At 46.6% G+C, this 14869-nt stretch overlaps 1 protein-coding gene across 2 annotated transcripts in view; it reads left to right on the top strand.

Moving 5' to 3' along the window:
* LOC147626557 (magnesium transporter MRS2-1-like) overlaps nucleotides 1-12599 on the top strand; it is a 36434-nt gene extending 23835 nt beyond the window's left edge. For both annotated transcript variants that reach the window (XM_086816612.1, XM_086816610.1), the window contains exon 5: nucleotides 12069-12599. In XM_086816612.1, the coding sequence (XP_086672738.1) occupies nucleotides 12069-12302 (234 nt within the window). In that variant the 3' untranslated portion in view covers nucleotides 12303-12599. The remainder of the gene's footprint in view (nucleotides 1-12068) is intronic.
* Nucleotides 12600-14869: the final 2270 nt, after the last annotated feature.

Raw genomic sequence — 14869 nt, 5'->3', positions numbered from 1 at the left:
CGTTTAACATACAAAGTGCTTTCTGTTGGAGTATTCTGAAACCCATGTGCAGTCAAATATGCATGTATTTTTTCATACCAAGCTCGTGGAGCTTGCTTTAAACCATATAAAGCCTTTTTTAACCTGCACACTTTGTTTTCCTGCCCTCTTTGAACAAAACCACGAGGCTGCGATACGTACACCTCCTCATGCAAATCTCCATTTAAGAACGCAGTCTTTATGTCCAGCTGATGTACATTCCAACCATTATGAGCTGCTAATGCAGAGATGCTACGAACAGTGGTCATACGACATGTGGGAGCAAAAGTCTCATCAAAATCAATGCCCTTCTCTTGAGCATAACCTTTTGCAACAAGCCTAGCCTTATGGCGATCCACTGTGCCATCAGGCTTACGCTTCAATTTGTATACCCACTTAGTGCCAACGGCCTTCTTGCCAGGGGGCAAGTCACATAAAGACCATGTACCATTCTTCATAATAGCATCGTATTCTGCTTGCATAGCAGCCATCCAATTTTCTGAACTTTGTGCCTCATCAAATGAAACAGGCTCACTTTCATCGCACATACTAGAAACAGCCAATGCATAACAATCTGACGCATAAGAGACACCATGAGAGCCAGAACGAGTGCGACTAGACAAAGGGGCATCCAACTTGCTGTCACGCAAAGTCTGCACCAGCCATCTAGGCATATTCCTAGAGCCCTCAATCTCTTGTCTCTCATCCTCAAGTGCATCATGCACATCTGCATCAGATATAGGCTGATCTGTGCCATCATTTAAAACCTGCATAGGCTGAAAAACTGCCTCATGAGGTATTGCACTTGACTGTGCACCACTGAAAAGAGGCAACAATGTATCATAGACATCACGTGAGCTGATATCTGTCTCCTTAGTACATGAAACCAAGGGCTGAACTGCATCTTCCACAAATACAACATCACGGCTAACCAAAATGCGCTTTGTCTGTGGATGATACAAACGATAGCCTTTGCTCTCAGCACTATATCCAACAAAAATACATTTGACAGCTTTGTCATCCAATTTTCTGCGATGTTGCACAGGCACTAATGCATATGCCAGGCAACCAAAAACACGTAAATGGCCAACAGATGGCTTGCGGCCATGCCAAGCCTCATATGGAGTGACAACCTGTAATGCTTTGGTGGGACACCTGTTTAGTACATAAGTGGCACACATGACAGCCTCAAGCCAAAAACCATGTGGTAGACTTTGACTCTTAACCATACATCTTGCCATTTCCATGAGAGACCTGTTTTTTCTCTCAGCCACACCATTTTGCTGTGGTGTATACGGCACTGTACATTGGTGTTTTATCCCACGCTCAGCCAGAAATGCATTAAATTCTGAAGACATATACTCCCCCCCTCGATCTGAACGGAGGGTGCCCATCTTACTTTCTGACACATTTTCAGCCATAACCAAAAACTGTTTGAAGCACAAAAACACTTCGGACTTTGCCTTCAAAGGATATACCCATGCATGCCTGGTAAAATCATCAATGAAAGTCACGAAGTAAAGGTAGTTTCCAAATGATGGAGTTTGCATGGGACCACAAACATCACTGTGAACAAGCTGCAATCTGCGTTCAGCTCTCACTGATCCATCTTTGGGAAAGGAAGCACGCTGCATTTTACCCAATATGCAGCCCTCACAAACATGCTTGACAGGTGCCTCAAGCTTAGGCAAAGAAGACACCATTTCAGATTTCTGCAGGCGCAGCAAACTTGCAAAATTCAGATGACCAAAACGTGCATGCCACAGTTTTGCATCTGAAATAGCCTGCGTATCCATAATAGCACATGCTGAATCCTCTACACATTTGCCATCCATATTGAGCTTATACAGCCCTCGACATAGTGAACCAGATGCTACAATGATGTCACCACAAGAGAGATCATGAACAGTACATCTGTCATCCACAAATTTTACAACCAAACTTGTTTTGGCAAATGCGGAGACTGACAGCAGATTCTTTTTGATCCCTGGCACATACAATGCATCAAAAAGTGTAAAGGTGTTGCAATTTGCAACATTCAGCACAATCTGTCCAACTCCTTTAACGGGATAAGAGGAGTTATTGGCACAAGTGACAGTATTCCCTGTGGGAGCAGACTCAAGGAAAGTGAATAAACTGCGCTGCGAGGTGATATGCTTAGTGGCACCACTGTCAAAGTACCATACATCTGAATCTACTGCGGACATACATGTGTCATGCAAAGATGGGTCATAACTGCACTGCGCATTGAATGCCCATTCTGTATCTAGCACAACATTAGCAGATTCATTGTTAGAAGGAGAGGCATCTGCAACAGCCATACCAGCCTCTTTCTTCTTAGCCTCTTTCGCAGCCAGCTTAGGACACGCTTTGATGACATGATCATTTCCCTTACAGTACTTGCAAAATGTCTTCTGTTTGTCACCCTTCTTCTCATCTTTGTCTTCCTTCTTTGGTTGCGCAGCATTTGCAGATTTCTGCTTACTAGAAGAAAAGCCAGCTTTACCTTTCCCGCTTCTCTGACTAGCAACGAAAGCTTGATCTGCGACACGCATAATATTCCTGTTTTGCCTTGACTGGTCTTCTTGCAGCAAAACAGAAACTAACTCCTCAAATGATAAGGCATTGGGATTGCCTTTCATCATCAAGCGAAGAGTGGAAGCAAAACCCTGATAAGAATCTGGTAGACCATTCAAAACAGTCTGCACAAGTGAACTGTCTGACAGGATTTCATCTGCAGAAATGAGCTGCTCTTTGAAATCCTTGATCTTTGTCAAAAAGCTATCCATAGAATCACCTTCGTTCATATGCTCACTCTCCAACTGTTTTCGGAGATAAGCAACACGAGCCTCATTTCTTGCCTGATACAATGTGGCAAGTACATCCCAAGCATCCTTAGAAGTCCTGCAGGAGCGAATATGTGGGATAATGGTACGTTTGACAGACAGCGCAATCAAGGCATGAGCCTGCGCATCTCTACCATCCCAACGAATCTGCTCTGCTGAAAGTGGTGGTTCTCGAGCAGCTGCTACAGCACTTGTGCCTGCACCATCATCAACAGTACCTGTTTCTGATGTGTTTGCAGCATTCCCAGCCACAATAGGACGTGCATCAATACCCTGCACAATGTTCCATAACCCCTTTGCTACCAATACATGTCGCATCATATATGCCCACAATGGATAGTTGGTGCCATCCAACTTATCCTCAGCAGCCAACATGCGGAATACATCATTGTTGTCAGCCATGGCCAATGACTGTACTACTAGATGTAAATGCTGTCTGTAAGAGGTAAACCTGTATAAAATCGACCTGTGCTATGTAGCACAGCCCAAAACAGACGAATGGGCACCTGTCCTGCAGATTTTAATCTTGACAGAAAATCTGCACAGTAGGACGATTTTGCCTGCGCAGTACTTGGAATGCAAAAACGGAGGGCGAAATGACTTCAGATCAAAATTCTGAAACGAACATGCCCTACGGGCTCTCCCACGGCATATACTAACCTGCAGACGCTCGTGAAACCTCGTTGCAATCGGAGGAGATGAAGCGGCAGGTGCCGGTGATGCTGCCCGGGAGGAGGAAGCCTGCTCTGATACCAATTGTTGGAATTAGGGTTGCAGGAATGCACACACAACTTCAAGAAGATGAGGAAGCTTGAGCACAACACTGTAGTGTATTATGAGTGCCAAAAATGAAAGATAACAAGCCCTAGAAGATAATGGGCGTATATACAATGCACGGGGGAAAAAACCTCCTAGTGAGGGAAAAAGTGCCCCGGCGGTCCTAAGTGTGTTCACACACATCACTACTATAATATGGTAACAGAGGATCCACCAGAAGTGGAAGAACAAGAAGAAATCTTACCGTCGGAACATATTGCATTCCATTCCATGAGAAAAAGAGGAAGGACAATGGTCAGGAAATTCCTCTTGAAGTTTAAGAACTATTCGCCCATGGATACAAAATGAATGCCAGAAGAGTACTTCAAGGACTATCCAGATATTTTTCGAGCTTATGAGGAAGTAGTTGGTCCAGATGTATTTGAAGTACAAGCTTGAAATGTCATGTGACCAAGACAGATTCAAGAGGGGATTTGAGCATGCAGTGACAGATGCAACCACGTGTATGAGAGATAAAGATAGAGAGAGAGAAGGGGGAGAGAAAGATGGGAATAGGGGTTTCACACGACACACCACGCTGAGTGGGGAACAGGCCCCGCCCCCTCTTCAGGAATTTATCTCAGGAACAATCCACGGGCTTTTCCAAGCTAGGACCAATACAGCAAATGAATACAATATCAAAAAAAGGTGTCGATGTCGAGATCAAGCCGAGGTCGATGTTGAGGCACAAAATAGCTGATGCCGAGCTCACCACAAGGTTGACCCTCAAGATTCTTACACCGGGCTAGTATCAATATCCAATGAATCAAACTGTTGTTCCCAAGTATCCACAAAAACTCTTTGTTCTCAATCCAATCTGGACAAAATCAATCCCGAGAAAGCAAACACCGGGGTGGTGAATACGTGATTTGAAAGGCAGCCTCTTCTTCTTGGGTGTTTGAAGAGGATGGTGGCGGTGCTCTATGGTAGCGCAGTCAGCTCTGTTGGAGGCACGAGAGGCGAGGCTTGGTTCGTCAAGGCACACAGGAGCAGCAACGGGTGGCGCAGCTGAATGTGCAGGCACACATGAGTAGTAGGCAAAGGGGACGCAACCATGTAGTAGGTGGCACAGCTGCAAGCAGAAGTGACGCTGCTGTAGGCAGAGGCGGTGCTGCGCTGCTAGTTGGTGTTGGCAGCGACGAGAGGCAGTAGCAGAGCCGGCTTCGAGTGGCAGTAGCAGAGCCGGCTTCGAGTGGCACAATGGTGGCGCAGCCAGATAAAACAAGCGTTGCTGGGCGGCGCACAGAATAGATGAAGGCGGAACAGGGGGGCTAAAGGGCGGCGCAGCCGGTGGAGCAATGGTGGATACAAGCGCTGCAGAGGTGGCCGCCGGTAGAAAGGATGTAGTAAGGTGATGAAGAAGATGATGTTCTTGCTTTTCCCAAGGGAGTTCTCCACGTACTTCTTCTATGAGCCTCCAAGAGTTCTTCTATGATCCACCAAGAGGGTGCATGCCCCTTTAAATACTTGAGGGGATGCCTACTTTTAACCACGCTTTGCTTTTGCCTTTATTCCCTAGCTTTTGTTTAATGATCTTGCTTTTGCTTTGATAATAGTCAAAGTTCTTGATTTATGCTTTTACAATTTCAGGGCCTTGCTTTTTGGCCCTGGAGTTGGTTTTTGATCCAGTTGGATGCCCTCTTTCCAATGGTGCCCTTAGCTTTTTGGTCAACAAAGTTTGACTTTTTTCTTTTTCCTACTTTTTGACCAAGATGAGTACTTTTTCAATTACAACTTTAGGAACCCTATTTCCATGTGTCCATCATCCTGTCCATGTGTCCGGGCATGAGTTCTATCATGTGAAAAGAGCATGGAGGACCAAATGGTTAGAGGATTGTACCTCTAGTCCTCTTCATTGTATATATTTATATTGAAATGGAATTGATCATTATCTTGTATATGTAATGGTCTTGTTTGGGTGGCAACAATACCCGAAAGCCCAAGGAGAAATATTTGTATATGGGAGGCAAAGATGCCAGAGGACCCATTGGACGGCAACGATGCCAGCTATTTTGGACTTCGTAGTCGGGAGATCATTGCGACCACATGGCCCGGATGACTGTATTGGACTTCGCCAATCGGGCAGTCATTGCAACCAGATGGCCCAGATGATTGTATTGGATTTCGCAGTCGGGCAGTCATTGCGATCAGATGGCCCATATGACTGTATTGGATCTCATAGTCGGGCGGTCAATGCGACCAGATGGCCAAGATGACTATGGAAGACTTCTCGGGTGGTCATCAACTAGATGGTCTTGAGGATAGTCTCAGCGGTTTCCCTCGGGAACCAGATGGCACAGGTTTCGATGAAACCAGACAAGACAATCCATGAACAAGAGGATCAATACTTGTGCATTGTATATATGTTTGAAATTCTGACTTTGTGTGCTGTTTTTGATGTTGGGCAATGCTTGGATTTATGGCATGTGATAGTCCACTGGGCCCAGACTCCGGACTACCTGGCCAGTACCTAGAATACCCAGTAGACGTGGATGATGCATACTTGTTTGTTGACTAGCTTCTGTCTAGTTTTTGCAGAAGGTGAGTATGCATTTATTATATCTAACCCATGTCAAAGGCTATGAAGAACATGTACCATCAAGAACAAGGACATTGGTCAAAGAAAGGCATAAAGATGTTGCCAAAGAAGTAGAAGGCACCACATATATGAGGAAAGACCAGATGCACAAGAGCACCAGATGGGGCTAGTACCACGATCATATGGAATATTTGTACCCCACAGTTGAGGACAATTGTGATATAAGAGGGAGGGAATGTAACTATTTGGTCCTCCAAGCTCTTTTCACATGATGGAACTCATGCCCGGACACTTGGACAGGTTGATGGACACATGGGAACAGGGATCTTTAGGTTGGCACAGGAAAAAGCACCAATCTTGGTCAAAAAGCAAGAGAAAGCAAAAGGTCAAACTATGTTGACCAAAAGCTGAGGGCACCATTGGAAAGAGGACATCAAACTGGATCAAAAAGCTAAAAGCCGGCTGTTCATAAAGCAACTCCAGGGCCAAAAAGCAAGGCCCTAAAGATTGTAAAAGCACAAATCAAGAACTTTGACTATTATTAATATTTAATAAAACAAAAGCAAAGAGGCAAAGCAAAAGCAAGGCAAGGCAAAAGCATGGACCCTCCATCAAGTATATAAGAAGCTTGTACCCTCATGATGGAGCATAGAAAGAACTCGTGGTGATCTTGAAGGAGAGCTAGTGGAGACTCGTCGTTATCTTTATCCCCATCCTTGCCGACAGCCACTTCAAAAAGTGTCCATCTCCACCGTTTCTCAACCGGCTGCACCACTCTGCAACGCCCACTTCCCGGCTGCACTGTAAGCCCTACAACCGCCTCCGTGCAGCAGCGCCACCTTGTGAGCCCTATTGCCGCCGTCCCCAGCACACCGCCACCTTTGTTCTGCCTACACCACTTGTAATAGCCGCCCTGCAACGCCTCTTTGCACACCGCCGCCGCCTCTGTGCTCCAGTGCCGCCTTGCCCCTCCTGTAGCCGCCTGCGCTGCCTGACTCAACCAACAGCGCCAGTACTGCAGCTGCCCGCCGCCTCCTGCGTAGCCAAGCGACGCTTGTGCCACTCCAGTAGCACCGCCGCTACGCCCGCCACCACAGCAGCGCAACATGGTGTATTGTGTGAAACCCCTATTCCCATCTTTCTCTCCCCTTCTCTCTCTCTTTTTATCTCTTGTACACGTGGTTGAATATGTCACTGCACGCTCGGTTGGGCTTATAGAGGCGGTCCATGTGGAGCCCATATCCTGAGAACCAAGTGGAAACTCGGGCATACTAGACTCTAGGGTAGCCCTCAAGTGCTAGCTGTCTCGAGGACCCCAGGGCAAGCCTCGGGTACTTGTGGGGATCCATGTGACTGATGCGATGGAGGTATGTGAGTGTCTAGTAGAGTGCATCCACTACCACTGCAGCAAAATCTACTAGGATAATTTGGTGTGGGACTGATGGTTTGCTGCATATTATATAGGAGAACACCATGACCTGGGGCCTTTCAAATTGCTGCCAATCCTCATCGGATAAATCTGGCCCCAGAAGGCTGCTCCATACATCAAGGTTGGTGTGATGAGGGTGTCAAAAAGCCAACCCTTTGTCTTGGGCTCCTGGAAATGTGCCTAGAGTGTTGCCGCTAAGCTTAAGGCTGCATATATCCCGTCACTCTAGCATGTGCTGCAGTGGGAACCATGGTGAAGCCTGGGCCACTGAAAGTGACACCATGGTAGACATAGGATGAGACAATCTCCACAGGATGCCCTCTGTATGCGAAGCTCAATCTGGATGTGAAGGGGCGGGAGGTATGGAAGAACATTACCTTGGGTTTACCAAGGTTAACAATGAGGTCCTGCTGGGTTCAAAAATCCTGTAAGGCATCCAAATGTCTCTGAAGCAAAGAGAGAGAGAGAGAGAGAGAGAGAGAGAGAGAGAGAGAGAGAGAAATGAAATGATATATTAACGTCTCTAAGAGGCCATAGTGGCCTATGAGACCAAAACTGAGAGTACATCTGAAGTTGGTGTCTCATCAAAGAGAACAACTAGATGAGACTAAAAAGTACAATAAATTGATTGTCCTACAGTTATAAGAACGGAACTGTAAGACTCCGAGATGATACTGAGTAGAAAATACTGAAAAATGTATATCAGGTAGATCCATGTATGCTGATCAGTTGAAGTGTTGCCCTCTCCTTAGATCAAGTATCTCCGCCATGGGGCTGTCTAGAATGGAGAGGTCGTAGAAGCGAGGTAGGCGCCTCCGATGCCGAGCAATAATGGCTCTGATCTGGCGATGGTGAGGATGCCGTGGTCGGGATCCTGGTGGGCATGGCCGACGAGCACGACATAAGATAACTGCTCTATCAGTGGTGAGCGTGGTCGGTGCCCTTATGACCCAATGGAGGAGGTATCAGGAGGTGTGTGGGCTGGGTTGCTAGTGCTGGTGCCGAAGAAATCTGTCAGGGTCCTCTGTCTAGGTACATCATGGCTCAGCCTCCTGTCTACCAAGAGGGTCTCTCTGTGTCTCCTGAGCTCAAGTAGAAACAATCCCATGCATCTTTGATCCTCAAACTCCATGACCCTGCGTAACGGCCCAAAACCCTCTCGGAAGAGGTAGTGATATCTCCCTCGGATCTCATAATAGACTGTACATCGGCAAATGTAGTGTTCCTCCTTCTCTACCTCCTGGTAGCATAGCTGACAAATGCGGTCATCCACGATCTGATGCACATATCGCCCTGTCTCAATCCGCAGCTGGTGTGATGAGGTCCGGATCTGTCCAATGGCACAACGTATCCCATGTGATAGGTGTACATCCATGTACGCTGGGCGGGTGATAAAATCATCCGGTGAGAGGTGTAGAAAATGGCTCTTGTAATGAGCCATTTTCGTGCCCAAGGGCTCAAGGGGGCTAGTCCATGTCCTCTCTATGTCCACTCTTATGATATCCATCCTGATCACGCGGTTTTACTCTGAGCAGGTGAGATCCAAAAATGGACAATCCAGACTGTACTGAAAGGGTGGTAGTGCCTCTATCCACAAACCATGTTGGTCAAACCATGATCTCATCTGAGCGTACCAACAATGATTCTCCATCCTCTGCCAACTGTATGGATGAGGTCAATGCCAATCAGGAGTACCTCTGCTGAGGGAGCTCCCATAGCCGCTGTAAAAAGGTAACTGCCTGGAATAGGGCCTCAGTTACTAATGGTGGGGCACCCAGCTCAGCCCGAACAATCTCATGTGGTACTGATGATTTGCTCCGAATCATGCGGGCAATCATCATAATCAGTGGTCTCTCCATTTGCCTTCATCCCTCATCTGTCCCTCTCTGAGATCTGTGATGTATACTGGGTCCCCAAATTGGAGCTCCGTACAGGAGGGTCGGTGTGACAAGCGTATCAAATAACCACAATTTGGTGCGTGGCTCCTGAAACTGTATGTGTGCACACTACCTCTCAAGTGCCCCCAAGGCTGCATGCCCTCGAGCTAATCTAGCTGCTGCTGCCTCCTTCAGGGAGAAACGCGGTCCTGTGAAAGTAACTCCCAAGTATACATATGACTTGACGTACTCTACCGGCTCCCCTCGGAAAGTGAACTGAGGCTCTGATCTCGTCACCCATGCATGTGTGGTGTTAAACACCATAACCTTGGTTTTCCCAAGGTTCATTGTCAGATCTCTATCCACACAGAAAGCCTGTAATGCATCCAGGTGTCTCTGTAATCCCTCCGGAGAGTCTGAGATTAGAACAATAAAATCAGCATATAACAAGATGGGTATCAACACCCCTGCCAGGCATGCCCCTGGGCCTCCCAATCTGTCTACATAATCAGAGACCGCATCAATGTACAGTCCAAAGAGGGTGGGCAATAGCGGGCATCCTTGCTTCACCCCTATCGTGCTGGTCACCCAATCAGATAGTCCGCCTGGAGCTCGGACTCTGCCTGCCACAGACTCATACTACAAAGCATATATCCCCCACTGCATATCCTCGGGTACCTCAATGTCATGCAATCTGTGCATAAACCTGGCACTTGGTACGGTATCGAAGGCTTTGCGGAAGTCCACAAAGCAGCAGTATATCCTTCTCTTCTGTGCCCTGCCCTCTTCAATAAGTGCCCAAAGTGTCAGTATGTGATCCAAAGGTAGTAAATCCTCTCCCGAAGCCAACCTATCCATGTGCTTGATGACCATGCCTCTGTGCCCATCGGCTCAGCTCCGACTCCAATATAGAGCCATATAATTTGGCCAAGTAATGACCAATCATGATCGTCCTGTAGTTGCCTAGTACTGTGGGGTCCCCACTCTTAAAGAGTGGTACAATGATATGCTCTGCCCAGCTTGTCGGGAAACCCTCACAAATGGCACGATTAAACACATGTACGATGAGCGGAGCCAAAGTGTCTCGTGCATATGAGAAGTGCTCTCCAACTAGCCCATAATGATCCTGTGCCTTTCCATTCTGTAACCTGTCTATCGCATCTAGCACCATCCGCATAGTAAAAAGGTGCTGCTAGTAGCCGGTCTAGCTCCCAATGGAGGGGGGGTGGGTGGCTGTCCTGGTGCATCATATAGCTCTCTAGCATAAGTATGCCATGCCTCAGGTGCAATAATCGGAGTACCAGGCTGTCTCTCCTGAAACATCTTCCATGCCCTCTTGCTGTCCTTCCCCAGGAAGAGCTGGTAGATCTCCTCCTCTAGCTTAGCCAGATAGGCTTGTTTCTTCCTCCGCACAAGGAGCCGAAAGATCATCCTGGCCTGTCTATGCGTGTGAGACCCAATGGCAATCTCACGCTGTAGCTGTGCTCGTGTCTCACGACACTCATCATCATACCAACTGTTCTGTGGGGCAGTGCTGCGGGGGTGGGTGGAAGGGATCATAGTGCAAGGAAACGCATATGAGGCGGATGCATGTAGAACACCTGCCAATCCTCTCGTGATCTCGTCTAGAGGGCTATGCGGGTCTAAAGGAACAAGCCATCGGATACTGCATCCCGATAAACCCCAACTGTCTCACGTGTAAACTGATATCTCGGGTACCTAGGTAGATGAGTGGCTGGCCCATCTCTCGGGGATCTACCTACTAGTGTGAAACTCAGATATGCATGATCGGCCGCTATGCCAATGGGCCTACTGGAAATCGTGAAACCCCGCACATCAGGTATCAATGAAGGAGATCCCATCAAGTAGTCCACTGCGCTCGCTCCCCCTTTAGAGTTCCAATGTGTGAGAGCATCTGATCCTTGCCATCTCGATAAGCCATTGTATATGAACAACCCATGTGCACTCCCGAGTGTGAGAAAATGCCTGCCATAATCTGTAATCTCCCCCTCATCCTGTGCTGATCTCTACAACCCAACATCCTCTGCCGTGATCTCCCGGTACATAGCCTCTTGAGTATCATACAACTATGTCTGCTCTGAGCCTGTACGTGCATTAAAGTCTCCCAATAGTAATATGTCTCCCATGTTGGCAAACCTCATGATATCATCATATAGTGGTATATAGGGCGACCCTCCTAATGGTGCAAACCTGGAGTGGGCTGGGGGAAAGTAGCATACTGCCACATATAGCTCGCGGAGCCGTTCTATGCATATTTGGACCCACATGTACCTCGCATCTGCATCTCTATGTACCACATGTATTTTGTCACCACGAAGCTCCTCCCTGTAAAGTATTGCCACTCCTCCAGATCCTCTGGTACCTCCCACTGTGCATGGCTGAGGGCGGAAAACTGATTCCCATCTATAACCCCGGACGTGAGAGAGAAAGAAAGAAAGAAAGAAAGATATATTAACGTCTACGAGAGGCCAAAGTCGGCCTATGAGAGAGAGAGAGAGAGATTCACACTTGTTGCATAACAGGACAATGTTCGGAACCAGCTCATCCAGTTTGAGCTTCTTCTAACGACTGCCACATTTGTGATAGCAATCTATGGAGTTGTTGCTGGAGTATTTGGTATGAACATTGAAATTGCATTGTTTGATGAACCAAGCGCTTTCAAGTGGGTTATTCTCATTGCTGGACTTTGTGGACTGTTGATATTTTTCTCTTTCCTTCTGTTCTTTAAGTGTAAAGGCTTAATGCCTATAGCATGATCCTTCCTGTTTTTGCTTCACATGGGAAGGTTTGATGGAGTGTGATCGATTGTAATGCACTCATAAATACTTGAAGCAGTACTTTGAGGAAAGGTTGATTTGTTTTCTATCATCATCCCAAAAATATGCATGGGCATCGAGATTTGTACTGAGACTGCCATAGCTAGAGTCGTTGCTATGTATGCTGTGGGTATGACATTCTATGGATTTGTAGACATCTGAAGTGAATTGAAGCCAAGAATTGGTTTCTTCAAAAAAATGGCATGCTTCCTCAAATGATATTAAGACACAGGCTTTTCTCTGTTATGATCACTATGCTCTTGGCTTTTTTAATCTTCTTCTGAAGTAATTTTGTAGAGTTTTGTAAAGAGAAGAAACTAATAAATCTTTTTTTTGTCCTTTCAAAGAATAGATCCTTATTGATAGAAAATACATGCATTCCCTCTAACAAGAGGCGGGGGGGGGGGGGGGGGGGGGGGGGGGGGGGGTGGGGATTATGTATGAACGTGGGAGAAAGAGCCGCTTTGAGGGCCCAACACACCATGCAATAACATCCTCCTCAGATAGAATAATTTGGGATTCCTGCTCCGCAAGAAACTTCCCTCCATTCCTGCAATGCCATTGCCTGAGAAGGGTATGAATGATGTGGCTGGACAGGCTCTGCAGAAAGGTAGGTTGTCCCGTCGATGATATCTACAGCACTGTCCTCACACAACATGCGCCATTCTCGTTGTGGTGTGAAGCACTACTGCAGGTCAGGTGATGAAATGGTTGTCCAGGCAATCATGGATCCTCACCATACCTGTTTTGCTACCATAGCACTGGGACTCCGGCACTGCCCCCCAGGGTTGATAACTAGATGGTGCGGCCATTGCAGTAGGAGGGCTGAATTCCAAAGAATCCTTGTATTGTGCCTTCATATTGTCGAGATCTTTTCCCTATATTTCAAGCAGAGTGGACTCCTGCAAATTTTGAATTGTGCCTTCGATGGCTAGATTGCTAGCATGGGTGATTGCCTCAAAAGGATCATCCCATGAAGCCAATTTGAGAACCAGAGACTCTGAGGCAACTTTTTTCATTGCATGAAATGCCTCAAGTGCTCTGCCCGTGTACAGACACCCTCTGTCGATGCATCTTTATGCCCTTGAGCAGATCTGTAAGAGGTGCTGCAAGGTTCGAAAACTTGTCCATATGGGAAGTGTATGGTTGGTAGAGACCTACAAAAGAGCGTATCTCCTGAGCACTCGTGGGAACATCCCATTCGAGAATGGCCCTTACCTTTTCAGGGTTGAGGCTAATCTCATGTGCACTGATAACATATCCCAGATTATGTATTTCTTCTACTCCAAATTCGCTCTTCTTGGCATTGATGTAGAGCGCATTGTCCCACAAAAGTTATAAGACCTTTTTGACATCTAGCTCATGTTGCTTTGTAGCCGAAAAGGTGAGTATACTTTTTTAAAAGATGAACATGCACTTTCCTATGAGCTCCACAAATACTCGAGATATCATCTTGTTAAACGTTGCCATCGGTGCGTTGGTGAGACCGAATGGCATCACCTCAGAATGGCCACGTTCAGTCTTGAAGGCTATTTTTGGAAAATCAGCCACATAAAGATCCAAACCTGATGATAGCCACTCTTAAGGTCTATCTTCGAAAATAACTTTGCACTGTTGAGTTGGTCAAGGGTATACTCAATCCTGGGCATTGGGAACATTCTTCATTGTGAGCTTGTTCAGAGCCATGTAGTCCATGCATAAGCGTGTGGAATTGTATTTCTTTTGCACAAGCAGAGTAACTAGGAAAGATGTTGTAGTTCACCCTCCAATGCCTTAGAAAGGCGATAGGGGAACTTACTAGGTGGTTTTGTCCAAGGGACCAACTCAATGCGATGATCCTCTAGGAGGACGACTAGGTGGGAGCTGCAAGATGAGAGATCATCCTTTAGCATGATGTTTTGAAACTATGCTAGGAGACCATCCAGATTTAGCTTAAATGGGATTGCTGTGAGACTGAAGGATGATAGAGTATCCACCTCGTCATCAAGTTTAGCACAAGGGGATGTCACATGCATGGCCGTGCCATGGCTAATCCTTAGCATGAACAATATAATCCTTGATTGGACATCAGTTAGAGCATCATTAGTAGTAGAATCATCATATCATCATCAGTGTCAGCATCAACATCAGTATCATCATCATCATGGAGGATCTGGATGACCAGTCGTCGGTAGCTAACAAGGGCTATATTATAGTAGCCATCGACAGCCTTCAAGGGAGTCTAGGCAGCAGGCGGGGTAGCACCAAGTTTGTGTGGGTAGCATAAAAGGCAAAGCACAACATTTATTAGAAATAAATCCTGAATATTCATGTCCAATGCTGGTCGACAGCATCTGGGGAGCTTGGCCGACCATCACCTCAACATAGTATACAAGCATACATTTCTCATTCAGTCATTCATCATTAAGCAAGTCATTCATCATTCTATAAATCTCAAAGTCAGTAAAAATCATGTAAGGGACCGGAGGTCACCCTTTGGGGCTAACCAAGGGCCTATCCATGTACAA

Source organism: Cibotium barometz, chromosome 22, assembly GCF_041138505.1.
Source record: "Cibotium barometz isolate CiBa-2024 chromosome 22, ASM4113850v1, whole genome shotgun sequence".
NCBI lineage: Eukaryota > Viridiplantae > Streptophyta > Polypodiopsida > Cyatheales > Cibotiaceae > Cibotium > Cibotium barometz.
This window is presented reverse-complemented; position numbering and strand designations above follow the sequence as displayed.